Raw genomic sequence first — 24,075 nt, 5'->3', positions numbered from 1 at the left:
AGATGCCATGTTGTGCAACCAATTCGGTCAAGTCCAACTCGAAGACAAAGAAAGTATTAAGGCACAAAAGGAAAGCGTGACATCTTCAAGTCCGGAAACGGCCTCGTTGACGTTATGATCTTCGAAGCGGATCCGCTACCCCGCGAAAACAATTAGTTCTCTTCTTTGGAGGGCGAGGGAGTTATCCCGTCAGATTCATCTCGACATCTCTGTTGCTGTTTACCCCTCATGAATTTTAGTTATCTTTATTGATTATTCCGTGCTCTTTCACTGAACAGTTTCAGCTACTGGTAAAAGTTTATGTCTGTTGCGAATTTTCTATATTTTGTTCTTTATCAATTTCATCAACAATATAGATTTCGTTTTTTTAAAAATAAAAATAAAAATAAAAATAAAGAAAATAGTTTAATGTAAGTTGAGTTACATTTTTAATATAAAGGAAGATGTTTCTAACGTTACTAAGAGCATCTTTAATGGTTTAGCTAAATGTATTAGCTTTATTTGCCACATAGATTTTTCTAGAGCTAAATAGTTAAGCAACTAGTTTAATAGAGCTAATTTTCTTAACTTTGTTTAGTTAAATTAATAGCCAATATGCAAAACAATGATTAAGCAACTAGCTAAACATTTTTTATATTTACAAGTAAATCTCTACAATTGTTAAGCAATAAACCATTAAAGATGCTCTAAGGTGGATCTCGGCACGTACGATGTTGATTAAGCGTGGAATGAAGAATGATACTTTTTGTCCAATTTGTATGTGCCACCCTGAAACTCCGTTCCATGCAATTTTGTGGCTCTATGCCACACTGATTTGGCATATCTCTACTATCCTAAATTTCCAATCAAACCGAGAATGATATCAAGTTTTTTTCGAAATGGTTGGCATATTTACATGACGCTGGTGAGCAAGTCCAAGTCTGCCTCGGAGTCGGAGGCGCAAGCGTTGAGCACGGCGCCGCGCACGTAGTCGTCCACCTCGACCCTGTGGGCCCGCATCCGATACATAAGCCCGAGGGCTTCTCGACAGAGGCCGTTCCTGGCGAGGCCCACGACCATGGTCTTCCACACCACCGCGTTCCTCTCCGCCATCGCGTCGAAGACCCGCGTGGCGTCCCCGACCTCCCCGCAGCTCGAGTACAGGTGGATCAGCGCGCTCCCCACGAACACGCCGCCACCTGGCGCCTTGCTGGCGGCCGCGTGGATCGCTCTCCCGAGCCCGAGCCCGAGTCCGAGCCTGTCGTCGAGCCTCGAGCAGGCCTTGAGCGCCGCCGAGGCCGTGAACTCGTTGCCTTCGAACCCGTCGTCCCGCATCGGGCCCAGGAGCCCCACGGCCTCGCGCTCCGACCCGGCCCGACCCGCGAGGCCCGATATCATCGCCGTCCACGACACCACGTCCCGCTTCGGCATCCCACTCAGAACCTTCCTCGCCGCCGAGTGGTCCCCGCACCGCAGGTAGAACCACACCAGCGTGGTCCCCACGTGGAGCCCCGTCCCCAGCCGCGGGTCCCGCACCGCCCGCCCGTGGAGCTCCCGTCCCGCCATTTCTGCCACGGGCCCCGCCGCCCCGCACGCCCGCACTGCGCTCACCACCGTCAGCCTGTTTGCAAGAACCCTCCTGCGCGCCACGTGTAAATACAAAATAGACCCAAAAAAAAAAACCTATCAATTGTTTATTAAAAAAAATTCGGAAAAAAGTCAACTTAAAACGTTTAACATTGTTAAATAGCGCAATCGTTTGGTAAATCTTAGATAAATAGCTACTTTCAAACATAATTCTCAGGTAAATAGCCAACGTTTGTTATATAAAAGTAGATATTTATCTAAGATTTACGTCTGAAAGTTGCTATTAACCTAAGATTTACCAAACATTGGCTATTTAACAATATCAAACGTTTATTTTATTTATTTCCCTAATGGACCCAATCTTTATTTTCTTCTACTACTACACCAAGTTAAAAATATTAATAATTGGGAAGAGTCTCCTTCAACACTTTACCTTGTATGGTAGGAATAACTTTTTCCACTTTGTCAGTCTGATTATAAGTTCTCGTTCACCAAACCAATTTTTAACCGTTTTAACTAATTTTCATTTATAAACCATGACTAAAATAGGATACAAAAAAGGTTCAGAACAGTTAAAACCATTGTTCGCTTGGGATTTCGGTTAAGGTTAAACTTAGTTGATCTAAGACACGTCTTTACCTGCGTATCATGTTGCGGAAAAGCCCAAGGGCGTTGTTTCCAAGCCCAGCCCGGGCATGGCCCGCCACAATCGCAGTCCACGTGGCAGTGTTCCTCCGCGGCATGGCGTCAAATACCGCCGTAGAATCTTCGATCTCGCCGCACTTTGCGTACATATCAACAAGCGAAGTCCCGAGAAAAACATCAGCGAGAGCCTTCTTGACGGCCACGCCGTGGATCTGCCTCCCGAGCCGGAGGGCCTTCTCGTCCGTGCAGGCTTTGAGGACGGCGCAGAGCGTGAACTCGTTCGGCTCGAAGCCCTCGCTGCACATTTCCGAGACCAGAGACAAAGCCTCGGCTCCGAACCCTCGGTGCTGTGAATAAGCCGTGACCATCGTGGTCCACGAAACCACGTCCTTGGTCAGAGTCCGGTCGAAAGCCCGGCGAGCGCTCGTTAGGTCGCCGCACCGAGCGTATAGCTTCACCACCGCGCCGTCGACGATCCTGTTGCTTCTCCGACGGCCTGACTTGGCTATTCTGGCGTGGACTTGCTGGCCGAGATCAAGGTCCTTCCTTTCGCTGCAGAGGCTAAGAGCGCACACGAACATCGTCTCGTTCGGTCTGATTCCGATCCCTATACATTCCTCGAAAAGCCTCGAAGCTTCTTTGTCGAGTCCCAAGGTTAAGTACCCGTTAATTAGTGCCGTCCACGTGACGACGTTTCTGTGACGCATTTTGTCGAACAGTTGGCGCGCGTTGGTTGAATCTCCGAAACTCAAGTACACGCATATCAGATTGTTGTGGAGATAAGTGCTCTCGTATCCGAGTCGTCTGAGAGCGACCGAATGAATCCTTTTGACATCCCGCAGAGACCGACATGAACGAAGCCAGAACGCGAGCAAAGAAGGAGATAGACTCGGCGACTGACAATCGAGCGTTGACTCGGAATCGAAGGTGAGGAAATCTTTGGAGCTCAGAAACTTGTAGGAAGAAGAATGGTTTGGAGAAGTAGAGCAGCGAGGAACACGGTTGTCGGCGTTGAAGCTCCTTGAAGTTGAGATCTGTCGAAGAGTTTGAAGTTCGTTGAAAATCGATGACGATGATGAGGATGATCGTGATGATGAAGAGCAAGAGAGATTGAAGCTGATATGCGGTGACGAGAAACTCGGAGAAAGCATTTGTCCGTACAAAAGCTCAAAAATCTGTTGGGGAAATCCAATAAAATTTAATATGTGTTCAAATATGACACAGTCATGCAAGACAAGTTTTAGCATAAAAAAACAAGGAGAAATAGAACTTTTGAGCGGTAGCTATCTATGTCTTATTATTTCAAGTTTGTTTTTTTTTTTTTCATATTAATGCTTTATTTTAGCGTAATTTTATTTTTATAAATATAGGGTATTCCTAGGAGTAAAATATTTAAAGGGTATATAAGCCTACCATCTTTAAATTAGCGACCAATAATGACATTTTTTTTTTCAACAAGACGAACCAAATCGGCCGAGAGAAACCCGACGTACTCTCTGATTCGGACGTGTAGTCATGCTTTGTTTTATCAGACGATGGTAAACATTGAAATTGGAAAAAAAAAAAAAGGCTTGACAAATGGATGACGACTTTCACCTTTTTGACCATGTATTTGTCGTACTGATTTTTTTTGTCTGCAATTCAGCGAATACTTGAAAGGGTGTTTGCGAAATACAAACTGAACTGAGTTTTTTCCTTTTCAAATAATTTGTGGAGCAGTTTGCCGTGTTTACTTTGCATAACGTGCTTGAAGGATACCCGCAAATTGGACGAAAAGAGGCTCAAAGATCCGCGGAGACTCTACGCACCCGCTCGTCTCTATCACATCGTTAAACGTAAACCCTTCGGGTAATAAGCTGTCTTCATGCTAACTTACGCACTTTTCTTCATCTCCATGTTTTACGCACTCGATCGTCTCTACAAAAAAGCAGCGTTGGCGGCTTTCGTCTCTCTTGAGAGCATATAGTGAATCATGTACACAGTACATACCAACTTCGGTTGAAAGGAAACAAAACTAAAAAAGGAATGGAATTAGTTCTGGCTTCAGTGATACTTATGTACAGTGCTCTTGTAAAATCACTACATAAGTTCATTTGATGTGTTCTTGAATCATTATAGTGTAATGAGAAATAGATAAGCAAATGGTAGGTTCTTGCAGGTTTGGAAGGTTTCCACCAGTGGTGAAGACAGCTGTACCGGTCGACGCTCGGTTTGAACATATTGTCCTTCTTGCAATGCAGCTTCCGACCACACCATCATTTGGATAGAGAGGGAATCCCAGAGGGCATTCGATGTAAGAAATAAACTTCTTTGCCATGATAAATTAATTGATATAAAAACAACCAATCTCGGTATCGTTTTTGTGCAATCCCAGTAACTTGTCGTGAAAGATCGCTTCATGGAGATACCAGCGAAGCAGAAGATGGAGCGACAGGAGTCTTTGGTCAGAGAGCATGAAGAAGAGTACAAAGCGGCTCTTCAGAAGGCCATAGTATGTTATATTTTGGTTTATTAACACCGCGAGCATTGTTTATTTTAGTATTGTATTGTAGTTTATTACTATGAGACATTTTATTAGTATAATTATGAATTCATCTTATGAATAAAATATATATTATTTTGGTTTATAAGTGTTGCGATAATTTCACGCACGCAAGCGTACGTGGTCGCAATAGTAATAAATCGTAAGAACGAGTCGATCCCCCGAGGACTAGTTACTCTAACGTCTTAAACTAACTTGTAGCGAATTGATTCCAAGAAACGTGTGGATGAAGATGTTACAAAGAGTAAACGCAGAAAGTAAACACGAAACTTCAAATAAAGGAAATAGGGGTCACGATTTCACCTGGCAACAAAGGTTCGGGGGTTTCGGGTAAGAACAACTGCAACTACGTCTATCCAAGCTAATCTCACTCTCTCGGTAATATTCACTAGCCTCTCTCGAGTGATCTAGCAAACCTATGCAATTGACGGAGTAATTATCCTCTCGGCCTATAATCCTATTAAAACAATCACAAGCATTAAACACGAGAATTCGAATGATTACACAAAGTCTAAGCCGTCAAGAAACCTAGAAGCAATATGATAAGCGAAATAAAAGCACGAGTTTCAACTCTCTCTCGAGTAGCTAAAAACTCCTAGAAACGATTCTAACGGTGATCAAGCACAAGAACGTGATTAAGAACAAATTCACTCAAGCATGAACAATATGAGGCAATTATACTCATCACCAAACCCTAACGAAACTCCCTAGCTGAAACCCGGCTACATCGCAACCCCGTTAGAAAACTAGCCTCTAACGGTATTCATATTCATCAATAAATAAACAAGAACAATAAAAAACATAAGAATTAAACTAATGAGAAGAAGACGATTCATGACCGAAAAGATAAACGAATGATATTCAAACAATAATAAAGAGTAAGGGAAAGAATGAAAAACTAGATTAAAACTGGAGTTCACGGTTGATGGTTTGTCAATTCCACGACTCAACTTCGCTCCGATGCAAAAAAAACTCTTAAAAACTAAAGCATGAACTAAAACGTGATGAAAATAGCGGCTAAGAGTTTTTTTTTATAGCTAACTAGGTCGAATTAGAAGCTCTGGGCCGATCTGGGCTTTAAAATCTGATCCCACGGCTGAAATTGCACCAAAATCCGAGTCATCCAAGTCATCCAACGGGTCTGCGCGCCGCACAGAACCATTAGTGCGCTGTACATGAGGATCTGGGTAGGGTGTGCGGCGCACACATCAAGTTGTGCGGTGCACAAAGGCAATTTTTGGCAGTGCGCGTTTCGCGCAAAGTGGTCGGAAGTTTCGGTTTGACTTGTTACTCTTCTTCTTGTTCTTCTTCTTTTGGGGTTTCTGTGAGAGGGAATGGCTAAGAAACTTCGGCTGAGGGACCTCTATTGCTTTGTTCATGGGGATACTTTAAGGATTGTAGGTAAGCCACTATAAATACGATGTTAAACATTTTCATTTAAGAAGGTTTTTGAGAGTTTATTGCTCTGCCTTTACAAGAGGCTCAAACTAGATGATTAATGCCTAATGACCTTTTTCCTTCTAGCGATCGTTTTGTTGATCTCACAAGCAATGTTAAGTCTATGTTGAAAGTGAGTACACCTGTATCTCAGTTTTTATTCTTTGCTCTTTAGGAAGAAAAAACAACATTTTAAGTTTATCTCCATGTCTTGCAGCTTGACGAAGATCGGATTATCACACGAGGGGAAAATGGATTGATCAAGTAAGACTCACTTTTGATTGCGATTTAATCTCCATTGTATTACTTGAATGACTTAATGATCAAAATATTTTTTATTCTTATTACTTTTACATATAGCTTGGTAAACATATTGTCCAACAAAATCATTCAACCAACTGCTGATCGTGAAGCTGATATCAAGAATCTTGGTAAATTATTATTTTACTTTACTTCCGGCAATCAGATTAACGATTTATTTATTGAGTGTTTTTTTTTTGTATGCATGCTTATTTTCTTAGTTGTATCATGTATGTTAGTCTCTGTTATCTTTTTTGTAGCATTGTCCCATGACAAAAGATTTCTTGGATGTGCAGCCTACGATACTATGCTCAAGGTCTCTCTCATTTGAATTATTTCACTCATGGGAATGGCTTTGTAATGTTTTGCAAGCATTCACACTAGTAGTAGATTTCTCTACTCTGCAGATATGGGATACGGATGATCTATTACAACAATCTAAAAACAATCCCAAACCAAACAAGTCAAAGAAAGGTATTTCTGGTTCTTAGACATCTAGCTGATTTCTTAGATAATTTTTTTCCCAACACAATATTTGTTTAAAGGAAGAGAAGTAGTGGAAGTTTTCGATGTCTAACACTAACAATTTAATTTGTATTGTGAAGTAAATATCTACGTTGACGTATGTCTGCAGGGTCAAAAAGGAAACATTCAAGCACAGAGCCTAAAACTATGTGTAGCTCAAAAAGGATTTAATACATCATTGATGATGGGATTCTTAATTGAATCTTATAAGCTATTAAATCGTACAATAAATGGAAGTATGAGTTACTCGCCATTAATTTCAAATTTTGCAAGTTTTTCGTGTACTAATCGCTTTGGCTTTTAAGAGGATTTATGAAAAAATTTTAAGGATCGAAAACTAATGATACGCCTACTTATTCTCGAAAATATAGTAACCATCATCCTAAAATGACAAGAATCGTTAAAATCTCACACCATATGAAAGAGTTTTGGTAGTTTCAAATTTTGCAAGTTTTTCGTGTAGTAACCGCTTTGGCTTTGAAGAGGATTTATAAAAATTTTATAAGGATCGAAAACTAATGATACGCCTACTTATTCTCGAAAATATAGTAACCATCATCCTAAAAAGACAAGAATAGTTAAAATCTCACACCATATGAAAGAGTTTTGGTAGTTTCAAATTTTGCAAGTTTTCCGTGTACCCCTTTGGCATTGAAGAATGTTTATGAAATTTTTACAGGAATCCAAAACTAATAATGTGCCTAATTACTCTAACAAATATGGTAACCATCATTCTAAAAAAACAAGAATCTTCAAAATCCCGTACCATATAAAAAGAGTTAAGGTAGTTCCAAATTTTCAAGTTTTTCGTGTACTAACTCTTTTGACTTTGAAGAGGGTTTATGAAATTTATATAGGTATCAAAAACTAATTATACGCGTACTTATTCTCTAAAATACGATAACCATCAACGTAAAAACGCAAGAATCTTAAAATCCCACACCATTTGAAAGAGTTATGATAGTTTCAAATTTTGCAAGTTTTTCGTGTACTAACCCCTTTGGCTTTGAAGATGATTTATGGCATTTTTATCGGGATTGAAAACTAATGATACGCCTACTTATTCTCGAAAATACGATAACCATCATCCTAATAAGACAAGAATCATCAAAATGAAACACTATATGAAAGACTTTGGCTATAAAATTTCGCAGGTTTTTCGTGTACTAACCACTTTGGCTTTGAATAGGGTTAATGAAATTTTTGAAGGTATCGAAAACTAATTATACGTGTACTTATTCTCTGAAATATGATAACCATCATCCTAAAAAGACAAGAATCTTAAAATTTAACGCCATTTGAAAGAGTTATGGTAGTTTCAAATTTTGCAATTTTTCATATACCCTTTGGATTTGAAGATGATTTAAGAAATATTTATAGGGATAAAAAAAAACTAATGATACGCCAACCTATTCTCGGAAATATGGTAACCATCATTCCAAAAAAGATAAGAATCATCAAAATCTCACACCATATGAAAGAGTTATGGTAGTTTCAAATTTTGCAAGTTTTTAGTGTACTAACCTATTTGGCTTTCAAGAGGGTTTATGAAATTTTTATAGGGATCGAAAACTAATTATATGCCTACTTATTCTGAAAAATATGGTAACCATCATTCTAAATAAACAAGAATCTTAAAAATCTCGTACCATATGAAAGAATGATGGAAGTTTCAAATTTTGCAAGTTTTTGGTGCAATAACCTCTTAGACTTTGAAGAGGATTTATGAAATTTTTATAGGGATCGAAAACTAATGATACGCCTACTTGTTCTCGAAAATATGATAACCATCATCCTAAAAGGTAAAAAATCGTTAAAATCTCACATACCATATGAAAGAGTTATGGTAGTTTCAAATTTAGCTAGTTTTTCGTGTACTAACCCCATTGGTTTTGAAGATGGTTTTTGAAATTTTTACAGGGATAAAAAACTAATAACACGCCTACATATTCTAAAGAATATGGTAACCATTGTGAAATCCCGTTACCTAGCCATAAGTAAATTAGAATTTGTTATGTGAATTTTCAAGTTTTTCGTGTACTAACCTTTTTGGCTTTGAAGAGGGTTTATGAAATTTTTATAGGTATCAAAAACTAATTATACGCGTACTTATTCTCTAAAACACGATAACCATCAAAGTAAAAACGCAAAAATCTTAAAATCTCACACCATTTGAAAGAGTTATGATAGTTTCAAATTTTGCAAGTTTTTCGTGTACTAACCCCTTTGGCTTTGAAGATGATTTATGACATTTTTATCTGGATTGAAAACTAATGATACGCCTACTTATTCTCGAAAATACGATAACCATCATCCTAATAAGACAAGAATCGTCAAAATGAAACACTATATGAAAGCCTTTGGCTTTTATATTTCGCAGGTTTTTCGTGTACTAACCACTTTGGCTTTGAATAGGGTTAATGAAATTTTTGAAGGTATAGAAAACTAATTATACGTGTACTTATTCTCTGAAATATGATAACCATCATCCTAAAAAGACAAGAATCTTAAAATTTAACGCCATTTGAAAGAGTTATGGTAGTTTCAAATTTTGCAATTTTTCGTGTACCCTTTGGATTTGAAGATGATTTAAGAAATATTTATAGGGATAAAAAAAACCTAATGATACGCCAACATATTCTCGGAAATATGGTAACCATCATTCCAAAAAGATAAGAATCGTCAAAATCGCACACCATATGAAAGAGTTATGGTAGTTTCAAATTTTGCAAGTTTTTAGTGTACTAACCTATTTGGCTTTCAAGAGGGTTTATGAAATTTTTATAGGGATCGAAAACTAATTATACACCTACTTATTCTGAAAAATATGGTAACCATCATTCTAAATAAACAAGAATCTTAAAAATCTCGCACCATATGAAAGAATGATGAAAGTTTCAAATTTTGCAAGTTTTTGGTGCAATAACCTCTTAGGCTTTGAAGAGGATTTATAAATTTTTATAGGGATCGAAAACTAATGATACGCCTACTTGTTCTCGAAAATATGGTAACCATCATCCTAAAAGGTCAAAAATCGTTAAAATCTCACATACCATATGAAAGAGTTATGGTAGTTTCAAATTTAGCTAGTTTTTCGTGTACTAACCCCATTAGTTTTGAAGATGGTTTTTGAAATTTTTACAGGGATAAAAAACTAATAATACGCCTACATATTCTAAAAAATATGGTAACCATTGTGAAATCCCGTTACCTAGCCATAAGTAAATTAGAATTTGTTATGTGAATTTTCAAGTTTTTCGTGTACTAACCGTTTTGGCTTTGAAGAGGGTTTATGAAATTTTTATAGGTATCAAAAACTAATTATACGCGTACTTATTCTCTAAAATACGATAACCATCAAAGTAAAAACGCAAGAATCTTAAAATCTCACACCATTTGAAAGAGTTATGATAGTTTCAAATTTTGCAAGTTTTTCGTGTACTAACCCCTTTGGCTTTGAAGATGATTTATGACATTTTTATCTGGATTGAAAACTAATGATACGCCTACTTATTCTCGAAAATACGATAACCATCATCCTAATAAGACAAGAATCGTCAAAATGAAACACTATATGAAAGCCTTTGGCTTTCAAATCTCGCAGGTTTTTCGTGAACTAACCACTTTGGCTTTGAATAGGGTTAATGAAATTTTTGAAGGTATCGAAAACTAATTATACGTGTACTTATTCTCCGAAATATGATAACCATCATCCTAAAAAGACAAGAATCTTAAAATTTAACACCATTTGAAAGAGTTATGGTAGTTTCAAATTTTGCAATTTTTCGTGTTCCCTTTGGATTTGAAGATGATTTAAGAAATATTTATAGGGATAAAAAAAACTAATGATACGCCAACCTATTCTCGGAAATATGGTAACCATCATTCCAAAAAGATAAGAATCGTCAAAATCTCACACCATATGAAAGAGTTATGTCTGTTTCAAATTTTGCAAGTTTTTAGTGTACTAACCTTTTTGGCTTTCAAGAGGGTTTATGAAATTTTTATAGGGATCGAAAACTAATTATACGCCTACTTATTCTGAAAAATATGGTAACCATCATTCTAAATAAACAAGAATCTTAAAAATCTCGTACCTTATGAAAGAGTGATGGAAGTTTCAAATTTTGCAAGTTTTTGGTGCAATAACCTCTTAGGCTTTGAAGAGGATTTACGAAATTTTTATAGAGATCGGAAACTAATGATACGCCTACTTATTCTCGAAAATATGGTAACCATCATCCTAAAAGGTCAAAAATCGTTAAAATCTCACATACCATATGAAAGAGTTATGGTAGTTTGAAATTTAGCTAGTTTTTCGTGTAATAACCCCTTTGGTTATGAAGATGGTTTTTGAAATTTTTACAGGGATAAAAAACTTATAATACGCCTACATATTCTAAAAAATATGGTAACAATTGTGAAGTCCCGTTACCTAGCCATAAGTAAATTAGAATTTGTTATGTGAATTTTCAAGTTTTTCGTGTACTAATCATTTTGGCTTTGAAGAGGGTTTATGAAATTTTTTTAGGTATCAAAAACTAATTATACGCGTACTTATTCTCTAAAATAGGATAACCATCAACGTAAAAACGCAAGAATCTTAAAATCTCACACCATTTGAAAGAGTGATGATAGTTTCAAATTTTGCAAATTTTTCGTGTACTAACCCCTTTGGCTTTGAAGATGATTTATGACATTTTATCGGGATTGAACACTAATGATACGCCTACTTATTCTCGAAAATACGATAACCATCATCCTAATATGACAAGAATCGTCAAAATGAAACACTATATGAAAGACTTTGGCTTTCAAATTTCGCAGGTTTTTCGTGTACTAACCACTTTGGCTTTGAATATGGTTAATGATATTTTTGAAGGTATCGAAAACTAATTATACGTGTACTTATTCTCTGAAATATGATAACCAACATCCTAAAAAGACAAGAATCTTAAAATTTAACACCATTTGAAAGAGTTATGGTAGTTTCAAATTTTGCAATTTTTCGTGTACCCTTTGGCTTTGAAGATGAGTTAAGAAATATTTATAGGGATAAAAAAAACAAAAAATTGGCTACGTAAGCCACCTAAACTATAGGAATTGTAAATTAGCCAACCTTTAGTAAATAATTTGTAAATAGCCAACTTACATACGTGGCAGCCAATTAACTACGTAAAATATATGTTTGGTTGTGTTAAATAAGGCTTTTATTAATTTGTTAATAAGTTTACTTAGCTATTTACAAGAATTTAACCAAAGGTGGGCTATATCTCAATCCACTATATCCGTGTGGCTATATAACTTAATAACCCTAAAAAAAACTAATGATACGCCAACCTGTTCTCGGAAATATGGTAACCATCATTCTAAAAAGATAATAATCGTCAAAATCACACACCATATGAAAGAGTTATGATAGTTTCAAATTTTGCAAGTTTTTAGTGTACAAACCTGTTTGGCTTTCAAGAGGGTTTATGAAATTTTTATAGGGATCGAAAACTAATTATACGCCTACTTATTCTGAAAAATATGGTAACCATCATTCTAAATAAACAAGAATCTTAAAAATCTCGTACCATATGAAAGAGTGATGGAAGTTTCAAATTTTGCAAGTTTTTGGTGCAATAACCTCTTAGGATTTGAAGAGGATTTATGAAATTTTTATAAGGATCGAAAACTAATGATACGCCTACTTATTCTCGAAAATATGGTAACCATCATCCTAAAAGGTCAAAAATCGTTAAAATCTCACATACCATATGAAAGAGTTATGGTAGTTTCAAATTTAGCTAGTTTTTCGTGTATTAACCCCATTGGTTTTGAAGTCCCGTTACCTAGCCATAAGTAAATTAGAATTTGTTGTGTGAATTTTCAAGGTTTTCGTGTACTAACCTTTTTAGCTTTGAAGAGGGTTTATGAAATTTTTATAGGTATCAAAAACTAATTATAAACGTACTTATTGTCTAAAATATGATAACCATCAACGTAAAAACGCAAGAATCTTAAAATCTCACACCATTTGAAGAGTTATGGTAGTTTCAAATTTTGCAAGTTTTTCGTGTACTAACCCCTTTGGCTTTGAAGAGGATTTATGACATATTTATCGGGATTGAAAACTAATGATACGCCTACTTATTCTCGAAAATACGATAACCATCATCTTAATAAGATAAGAATCGTCAAAATGAAACACTATATGAAAGACTCTGGCTTTCAAATTTTGCAGGTTTTTCGTGTACTAACCACTTTGGCTTTGAATAGGGTTAATAAAATTTTTAAAGGTATCGAAAACTAATTATACGTGTACTTATTCTCTGAAATATGATAACTATCATCCTAAAAAGACAAGAATCTTAAAATTTAACACCATTTGAAAGAGTTATGGTAGTTTCAAATTTTGCAATTTTTCGTGTACCCTTTGGCTTTGAAGATGATTTAAGACATATTTATAGGGATAAAAAAAACTAATGATGCGCCAATCTATTCTCGAAAATATGGTAACCATCATTCTAAAAAGACAAGAATCGTCAAAATCTCACACCATATGAAAGAGTTATGATAGTTTCAAATTTTGCAAGTTTTTAGTTTACTAACCTTTTTTTGGCTTTGAAGAGGGTTTATGAAATTTTTATAGGGATCGAAAACTAATTATACGCGCCTACTTATTCTGAAAAATATGGTAACCATCATTCTAAATAAACAAGAATCTTAAAAATCTCGTACCATATGAAAGAGTGATGGAAGTTTCAAATTTTGCAAGTTTTTGGTGCAATAACCTCTTAGGCTTTGAAGAGGATTTATGAAATTTTTATAGAGATCGAAAACTAATGATACACATAATTATTCTCGAAATTATGGTAACCATCATCCTAAAAGGTCAAAAATCGTTAAAATCTCACATACCGTATGAATGAGTTATGATAGTTTCAAATTTACCTAGTTTTTCGTGTACTAACCCCATTGGTTTTGACGATGGTTTTTTAAATTTTTATAGGGATTAAAAACAAATAATACGGCTACATATTCTAAAAAATATGGTAAACATTGTGAAATCCCGTTACCTAGCCATAAGTAAATTAGAATTTGTTATGCGAATTTTCAAGTTTTTCGTGTACTAACCTTTTTAAATTTGAAGAGGGTTTATGAAATTTTTTTAGGTATCAAAAACTAATTATACGCGTACTTATTCTCTAAAATATGATAACCATCAACGTAAAAACGCAAGAATCTTAAAATCTCACGCTATTTGAAAGAGTGATGATAGTTTCAAATTTTGCAAATTTTTCGTGTACTAACCCCTTTGGCTTTGAAGATGATTTATGACATTTTATCGGGATTGAAAACTAATGATACGCCTACTTATTCTCGAAAATACGATAACCATCATCCTAATATGACAAGAATCGTCAAAATGAAACACTATATGAAAGACTTTGGCTTTCAAATTTCGCAGGTTTTTCGTGTACTAACCACTTTGGCTTTGAATATGGTTAATGATATTTTTGAAGGTATCGAAAACTAATTATACGTGTACTTATTCTCTGAAATATGATAACCAACATCCTAAAAAGACAAGAATCTTACAATTTAACACTATTTGAAAGAGTTATGGTAGTTTCAAATTTTGCAATTTTTCGTGTACCCTTTGGCTTTGAAGATGAGTTAAGAAATATTTATAGGGATAAAAAAAAAAAAAATTGGCTACGTAAGCCGCCTAAACTATAGGAATTGTAAATTAGCCAACCTTTGGTAAATAATTTGTAAATAGCCAACTTACATACGTGGCATCCAGTTAACTACCTAAAATATATGTTTGGTTATGTTAAATAAGGCTTTTATTAATTTGTTAATAAGTTTACTTAGCTATTTACAAGAATTTAACCAAAGGTGGGCTATATCTCAATCCACTATATCCGTGTGGCTATATAACTTAATAACCCTAAAAAAAACTAATGATACGCCAACCTGTTCTCGGAAATATGATAACCATCATTCTAAAAAGATAATAATCGTCAAAATCACACACCATATGAAAGAGTTATGATAGTTTCAAATTTTGCAAGTTTTTAGTGTACTAACCTTTTTGGCTTTCAAGAGGGTTTATGAAATTTTTATAGGGATCGAAAACTAATTATACGCCTACTTATTCTGAAAAATATGGTAACCATCATTCTAAATAAACAAGAATCTTAAAAATCTCGTACCATATGAAAGAGTGATGGAAGTTTCAAATTTTGCAAGTTTTTGGTGCAATAACCTCTTAGGATTTGAAGAGGATTTATGAAATTTTTATAAGGATCGAAAACTAATGATACGCCTACTTATTCTCGAAAATATGGTAACCATCATCCTAAAAGGTCAAAAATCGTTAAAATCTCACATACCATATGAAAGAGTTATGGTAGTTTCAAATTTAGCTAGTTTTTCGTCTATTAACCCCATTGGTTTTGAAGATGGTTTTTGAAATTTTTACAGGGATCAAAAACTAATAATACGCCTACATATTCTAAAAAATATGGTAACCATTGTGAAGTCCCGTTACCTAGCCATAAGTAAATTAGAATTTGTTGTGTGAATTTTCAATTTTTTCGTGTACTAACCTTTTTGGCTTTGAAGAGGGTTTATGAAATTTTTATAGGTATCAAAAATTAATTATAAACATACCTATTGTCTAAAATATGATAACCATCAACGTAAAAACGCAAGAATCTTAAAATCTCACACCATTTGAAGAGTTATGGTAGTTTCAAATTTTGCAAGTTTTTCGTGTACTAACCCCTTTGGCTTTGAAGATGATTTATGACATTTTTATCGGGATTGAAAACTAATGATACGCCTACTTATTCTCGAAAATACGATAACCATCATCTTAATAAGATAAGAATCGTCAAAATGAAACACTATATGAAAGACTCTGGCTTTCAAATTTTGCAGGTTTTTCGTGTACTAACCACTTTGGCTTTGAATAGGGTTAATAAAATTTTTGAAGGTATCGAAAACTAATTATACGTGTACTTATTCTCTGAAATATGATAACTATCATCCTAAAAAGACAAGAATCTTAAAATTTAACACCATTTGAAAGAGTTATGGTAGTTTCAAATTTTGCAATTTTTCGTGTACCTTTTGGCTTTGAAGATGATTTAAGACATATTTATATGGATAAAAAAACTAATGATGCGCCAATTTATTCTTGAAAATATGGTAACCATCATTCTAAAAAGACAAGAATCGTCAAAATCTCACACCATATGAAAGAGTTATGATAGTTTCAAATTTTGCAAGTTTTTAGTTTACTAACCTTTTTTGGCTTTGAAGAGGGTTTATGAAATTTTTATAGGGATCGAAAACTAATTATACGCGCCTACTTATTCTGAAAAATATGGTAACCATCATTCTAAATAAACAAGAATCTTTAAAATCTCGTACCATATGAAAGAATGATGGAAGTTTCAAATTTTGCAAGTTTTTGGTGCAATAACCTCTTAGGCTTTGAAGAAGATTTATGAAATTTTTATAGAGATCGAAAACTAATGATACGCATACTTATTCTCGAAAATATGGTAACCATCATCCTAAAAGGTCAAAAATCGTTAAAATCTCACATACTATATGAATGAGTTATGGTAGTTTCAAATTTACCTAGTTTTTCGTGTACTAACCCCATTGGTTTTGAAGATGGTTTTTTTAAATTTTTATAGGGATTAAAAACAAATAATACGCCTACATATTCTAAAAAATATGGTAACCATTGTGAAATCCCGTTACCAAGCCATAAGTAAATTAGAATTTGTTATGCTTTGCACTAGACCTGATATATGTTTCGTCGTTGGTGTAGTTAGCCGTTTCCAATCCAACCCCGGACCCGAGCACTGGATTGATGTTAAGCATGTTCTCAAGTATCTTCGAAGAACTAGGAACTTGATGCTCACATACTCAGGTACTGACCTGACTATGACGGGATATACCGACTCCGATTTTCAAGCGGATAAGGATTCCAGGAAATCTTGCATTGCTGACTCCACAATGAAAGTAGAATATGTGGTTGCTTGTGAAACATCCAAAGAGGCTGTATGGCTTAGAAAATTCCTTAAGTATTTGGAAGTTGTTCCAAACGTCGACGAGCCCATGACCCTCTATTGTGATAATAGTAGGGCTGCCGCTAACTTAAAGGAACCTCGAAGCCATAAGCGCTCTAAATATATTAAGAGGAAATACCATTTGATTCGAGAGTTCGTGCAGCGTGGAGACGTGGAAGTGAAGATAATCTCAACGGTGGACAAAGGCCCTAGCGAACAAGGTCTTCGACCAACATCGAGAGGGATTAGGCATCAAGGACTACACACATCTTCTTTGAGTCAAGTGGGAGTTTGTTGTCAATGGTGCCCACAAGAAGAGTTGTAGTCTTTATTTTGTACATTTGATGTAATAAAGTCTCACGAAGACTCTTGCTTGTAATTGCTTATTCATTAATAAAAGTTGAAACGTTCATTCATTCTTCCTTGTCTGTTTGAAGCTTTATGATAAAACCTTAATCTTTAGTCCATAAACAAACTTAACAACTTACGAAGAGACAAATGTAGATTTGCATGAACAAACTCTTCGTAGTTTGCTTAAAACGATATATTCGCAATCTAAGGGTCAAAGGACTATTGACCTCAGTACGATTGTTAGGAGAATCTATGATGTCTGGTTATGGGGCATGGAGAGTTGGAGACTCTATAGTTCTTCTAGGTATCTTCCGAAGGTATTGAATTAACCAGTACACTTCTAGAGACAAAATAAGAACAAACCATTTAACCTCTTATGTCTCGAAGTCACTACGTATGAATTGCATCGTGCTTACCTTAATCCTGAAATGAGACATGCCATTTCACAACTTACGTATTCTCATTTGAGAAAGTCAGAGTTCGGACTCACTATGTGATTCTGAACAGGGCCTATTGGTGAAGTACTAAGTTGTGAGAATGTCATGAGTAACTTTGTGAAGTTCTCATAGATATGGAATTCATGTACAAGATTGCTGAAATGCAATGTATATCACCTCATGCTTTGTTCCTTGGAATGTGAATAAATGAACTGGCCAGTGTCCAAATTGAGTCTTGACTCTTTTGGATGAAACAATGTGACTTGTTAGCTCCTCGTCAATACATTGTTTCTAATTATTCACAAGCGACAAAGGAGTTGAGGAAATAATAGCTAGAAGGGTAAAATGGTAATTTCGTAAATCCCGACTAGCTGATGATATTCATGAAGGGTAAACATAGATAATATTCAGTGGATCTTCTCATCATAATTTGGTTGAATTCTTGAGTAGAAAATAAATTCATTTGAACCGAGAGATTTTCAGTGTCAACTCTTTAGTGGAGTCAGTTGACATTAAGCTAAACTTGGAAAAGGTTTGTGAACTTTTGAGTCCAAGTGTTTAGCTCAAGATTTATTCATTTGGATCCATGAGGTCACTGTCACAAATCACATCGAGTAGGAATAGTTAAACTAGAAGTTAAGTCAAAACAAGAACGAGACGAATTTTATGAAAATTGTCAAAAGAGTAATTTTGTCTTTTTGGACATAGGATGAAATGAATGTCAATAAATTTTTTTGACAAGGTCATTTGATGACTCAATATCACTCGGCCAAGTTAGTTTAATTGGGCCTTGTGGATTAATTTCATTTCATAAGAATTTTATTGAAAATTCTTAATGGGTCTTTCTCATGTTGTCATGAACAAATGAAGAAGCTTCTAGAAACCCCTTCTAGAGATACTTTGGGCACCCAACCCTAAGCCAGAAAGAGAGAATATTTTGTGCATAAATGTATAAAGATACTTGCCAAAAGAAAAAGAGGAAACAAATTTCCTATGCATGCCATAAGGAAATTCGGCCAAGGCATAAGAGAAGCAAAAGAGGAAACAAATCCAAGGCTTCTAGAAGCCTTGTTGGCCGCCCAAATGAAAGAAGAAATAAGGCAATATTTGCTCATGAATATGTGATATTCTATAGAAGAGGAAAATACCTTATTGAAGGTAAAACCTCTCCTATAAATAGGAGCCTCACTCTTCTCATTTCATTCATCCCAAGTTTTAGAGATTTGAGAGCTTCTCTCTCTAGCTTGGCCGACTCCTCTCTCTCTCTCTCTCTCGTCAATTTCGTTTTTTTTTGTTTTGGCACCTAGGTCCTCATTTGACCTAGCGTTTTTAGCTCTTCGACTTTAAGACTTGTTCTTGAGTCGTAGTGTTTAAAAGTGCCCACTCACTAATTCTTTTTATCTCGAGTGATTCTTGTTAGAAACCATCGTGGTTGCTCGTGTTGCCGAAGAAAGAAGAGAGACGTGCTGCGAGGGAGACGAACGTTATCTACCTTCCGAAGCCTCATCAACGTTCAAGCTTCTAAAAAGGTTAGTAAATTATTTATGCTCATAATAGTTTTATTTACATGTGCTTGCTCTTTGTCTAGGTTAGTAAAATCGTTTTACTTGTCAAAAGAAAATTTTTAAAATTCCGCCGCTTACTGAAGCGTTAAAATTTTTCTTATATCCTTGATCAATTCCAACACTATGGTCAAAGATAAGCATGTACATGTCCAACAAATCGTTTTCTAAAGATTACTCGTTTTTTGACAAAGTTAGGATTGTTATCTTAGATTTTTTTTTTTAATTTATTGCTCTGGTCTTTAAATTAAAAATCATGTTGATTTTCTATGACCTTGGGATGTTATTAAAACACATTAGAATTAGTTCTAAAAGTTTTTAATTTTTTATAATGAAAAACGTGTTTTTAAAGTTTGAGAAATTTAGGGTAATTTTATGACTAGTTGTATTGTCTTGCTAGTTTTGTTTATTTACTCGATTCGTTTTATGTTTGTTGTTATTTACTTTTATACTATGTTATTGTCATGTTAATAAAACACATATAAAAGCTTTAAACAACTCTCTAAAACGTTCCGTTACACTCGATTCTTTTGCACTTAAGTCCGAACTTTAATTATTTCCAGTTTTCTTCGAGCTGGAGAAAAACCCACGGTAAAAGTGGCATAACTCTCTGCTCAGAATTCGAAATTTAATGATTCTTGAATCAAATTAAAGGTCTGTTTGTCTTCTTTCCAACGCCATTGGTTTTAGGTCAAAATGATATCGGAGGCGCCAATTATGGCGATTTTACTCCGAGATACGCGACTGCTCTGAAAGTCCAATTTTTTAGAATTTCGGATTTACGACCCCACTCCATGAGTTACAGAACTTTTTTTTTCATAAGATAATAAACATAATGTGAAAGATTAAAATGTTTTGATTTTTGAAAAATTTACTTGAATTGAATTTTTACAAAACTAGTTTGAATTTTGAAAAACCGTTTTCACTTTCAAACTTGAAAATATTTTATCATCCAAATCAAATAAGTTTTCAATATGTTATAAAAAATAAATCTATATCACATATGTTCAAAATCTATATGCTCTTGAAAATTTGAGTGGGAGGTCTCCTCGTAGACGAGCCAAAAAAATAAAGATGTGTAATCTCAAACTCTCAAGTGTTCGAGTGAGTTGAAGTTCACACTTCCCTCATGCACTTACTCGAATAGAAAATAGGAAAATGTCCGAGTATGTACCTTGTGCCTTTATGCACTAACACTGCTCTGCCTTGAACATGAAGATCTAAGATTCCTTTCTAGAAGTCCACTCTATCTCTCTAAGCACTAGGAAAACATGTTTCCGAAATGCATTAGAGACGATGCACCAACTCTAAAAACTAAGTGGGAGGATTATACTTGTTGTTTGGAACCCACGATCCCTAACACTAATGAAAAGTGTAATTGTCGCCAGACTAAGAGTCACCCTCATGGTCCTCTCTCAAATGAGAGTACTCAACGGCGCTTTGCTCTGATCATTGCTCAATGAGCTACGTCCGAGAGTGAGACAATGAGACAAGACCTCCCCTCGGTGGATTGTTTTTCAAATTTGATCTTTTGGACTAAGTGGTTGGTTACACACTTAGACTTAATCCCTAGTAATCCTTCCTCGAGGCCATGCGAAAGGATGTAAGTAAAGTTTTACAGTTATGGCAAACCTTAAACAATCGGAACTCCATTTTACAAACTATTAATTGGTCATGATCCTCTCGTCGAGCACATGAGTTTTCACTATTTTTAGTCAACATTAGGTATCAAAATTTGATATTTGTTGTATTGACTACAAAGACAAACGGTATTTTCCGATGAACTTGTGAACAATCATTATTACTAAAGGTACGACAATTATATTCGCAACAAAGACTTTCAATTAGTATATATCTCGATGCCCAATTCTTATGTGAATTATTACGCTACAATTATAAAAAACTGAATAAAAAAAACTGAACTCCTTACCAAATAGTTATTTGAAAACAACTGCAAAAAAATTTTAGACTACAACTATATGAAAACAAAAACAGAAAACAAAAGAAGTTTGAGTGAACTACCAAACAGACCCTAAGTGATTGATGTTCAACTTACCGGTATGTGAATAACCCGAGAACTACCAAAGTAGGACGCAAAAAGCCCTGCATCTAGGGTTGCACTCATCAAAATCAATTTCAGCTCTGGTCGGCAAATTAAAAGGTCCTTCAGAACAATAAGCAGGAAATCTGGCATCACATTATTGCGAGTGAGAAATAACACAGAAAAATATTTCAATATTTTACATAATACCGCTTACCTTCATTAATTCCACGCTCATGTATCTCATCCACTATTTTTTTTAAAAAGATTTAAATAGTTATTTTAAAAATATTGCACCTTAAAATTATTATTTTCATAATTTTCCCATTATTAAATGTAAAAATATATAATAAGAAAATTTGATGGATCGCCCCATGTAAATATGTACCCAAATATATATATATATATATATATATATATATATATATATATATATATATAGAGAGAGAGAGAGAGAGAGAGAGAGAGAGAGAGAGAGAGAGAGAAGAGAGAGAGATTTCTTAGGATGAGTTTCCAGCCAACTTTGATATATTTTGGGTCCTCTAGGTTTGGGGTCCTGATATATAAAAATAATAAAAACTTAGGTAAATAGTCAATTTAAACTTTTGGAATTACTAACTAATACTAAGTGTAGATTTCAAACTTAATCGTTAAAAAAGAAAAATAAGTAAATAAACACATAAAAAAAATAGTTAAAAAGAGCTATTTTAATAGTACGTTATGGACTTTTCAAAAAATAAAAATAGTACGTTATGGGATACGAGACCTTTCACGATCAACTTGGTATTTTGGAGGAAAAGCTGTAGAGTTCGCAGGCCGAGACGCCGGAACTGAGACAGGGGAGTTCGTGGCCAACACAGTGACGGCGAACACTGAGAATAATATGCGGCCCATTATGTAATGTGTATATCTTATATGAGGCCCGTTATGTAGTGAAGTACTCTTAAAGAATATATGACTTGAGAGTGAGCGTAGGAAGTTTTATAGCAGTATGATATCTGATAAAAGTTGGTGTCTGTAAGAAATTTTAATGTGACGGTTAAGAAGGAATCCCTTGCTATCGTCTTGGGCCGATCTCGCCTGCGCCTGGGATTTTTAGGCCGAACTGGGCTTTGGGCCGAACTAGGGATCATCTTGAGCCCTTTTGGGCCCAACTGGCTTTGGGCCTAGTTTGTCCAACTCCCCTGGTGGAAGGGGACGATATCCACTCCCACACCAGCCCGGATTAAAGAAGGGCCTTGCCGGCCCGATTTTTAAATTGATCCTGGTTTGGGCTTTCGTTTTAGGCCCAAAATTCGAGCCCGGCCCAAAGCCCTTGAAAAACACAGAACCGGCACGGCTCAGGCACGGCCTAGGCACAAGCCCGTTTGAGGCCCAATTTTTTTATTCTCTAAATATATGTATATATATATTTAATATTCTAGCTCCTGGTGTTTAATTCTCTGAATCGTTCATTTTGTATGTCATATTCTCTATATAAAGTCAAGAGATTTATTTGATACTGTTGTACATCTTTATTTCTCAAATTGAGAACTACAAGTGAGATCTGATTTATTACTTCCATGAATTTTTGGAAGTATTTTGCAAAGGCACAAAAGTATTTTTGGTATGTCTATGCATTTTGTCGTCGTCATCTTCACAAAAGTTTTAATGAAGGCTGTTTAGTATTGTAATTCTTTTTATATTTATGAAATGTTTTTTTTTAGGAATTTTGATTTTTTTTTAAACAATTTATCAGTGTTTTATATACAAAAGAAATACAAATCAATCTCAATCTCAAAATAGGCCCTTAAGCAGCCAAACCAATTAAAATAAACAAATAGCCCAAAACAAGACCTTAAAAAAAAGCCCGAAACTGCTCAAAACATGCCCAAAATAAACCCTAAACAAGACCCAAGACCAAGCCCAGGAGCAAGCCCAGAATCAGGCCCGACCCGTGAAACAGGCCCGGCCCGTGAACCAGAGGGCCTTGTGCTTGGGCCCGGACGGGTCCTGAAGATTCTCTACTTTGGGTTAGGCCGACCCGGGCTCATTCATTATTGGGCCGGATTGGGCCTAGGCCCGGGCCTGCTAACGGCCTCATTTTAGCCCGGCCCAATTGACAGCTATACCGATTGACCACAACTTTGCATTTTAGAGGAGAAATACACGATGACGATGATACAAATACTTACCCGCATTCAATTCTGATGGGATTTGGATTGTTTATAGAGTTTAGGACCCGTATGACTTCTGATAACGATTTTTTCATTGGTTAATTTTTTTTGTTTGCATTTATCAGAGTTTGTTTGTTTATTTAATATATTTTTTGATGGTTTGCCCCATGTAAATATGTACCCAAATATATAATAAGAAAATTTGACGGATCGCCCCATGTAAATATGTACCCAAATATATATATATATATATATATATATATATATATATATATATAGAGAGAGAGAGAGAGAGAGAGAGAGAGAGAGAGAGATTTCTTAGGATGAGTTTCCAGCCAACATTGATATATTTTGGGTCCTCTGGGTTTGGGGTCCTGATATATAAAAATAATAAAAAGTTAGGTAAATAGTCAATTTAAACTTTTGGAATT

The 24,075-nt window shown here is 35.4% G+C and overlaps 1 protein-coding gene across 1 annotated transcript; it reads right to left on the bottom strand.

Moving 5' to 3' along the window:
- Positions 1-657: 657 nt before the first annotated feature.
- On the bottom strand, positions 658-3,431 carry LOC149401951 (pentatricopeptide repeat-containing protein At4g18520, chloroplastic-like). Its single transcript, XM_089609540.1, has 2 exons — positions 2,206-3,431; positions 658-1,618 (listed from the first exon to the last, which is right to left on the bottom strand). The coding sequence occupies exons 1-2, from the start codon at positions 3,360-3,362 to the stop codon at positions 892-894; spliced, it is 1,884 nt and encodes a 627-aa protein (XP_089465666.1). The 5' UTR covers positions 3,363-3,431; the 3' UTR covers positions 658-891.
- Between the last annotated feature and the right edge of the window lie 20,644 nt (positions 3,432-24,075).

The sequence above is a fragment of the Urtica dioica genome, chromosome 3 (assembly GCF_054948205.1).
Source record: "Urtica dioica subsp. dioica isolate 48M chromosome 3, U.dioica_male_clone48M_v1_H2, whole genome shotgun sequence".
Taxonomy (NCBI): domain Eukaryota; kingdom Viridiplantae; phylum Streptophyta; class Magnoliopsida; order Rosales; family Urticaceae; genus Urtica; species Urtica dioica.
Note: the sequence above shows the minus strand (reverse complement) of the source record. Positions and strands in the feature narration are given on the sequence as shown.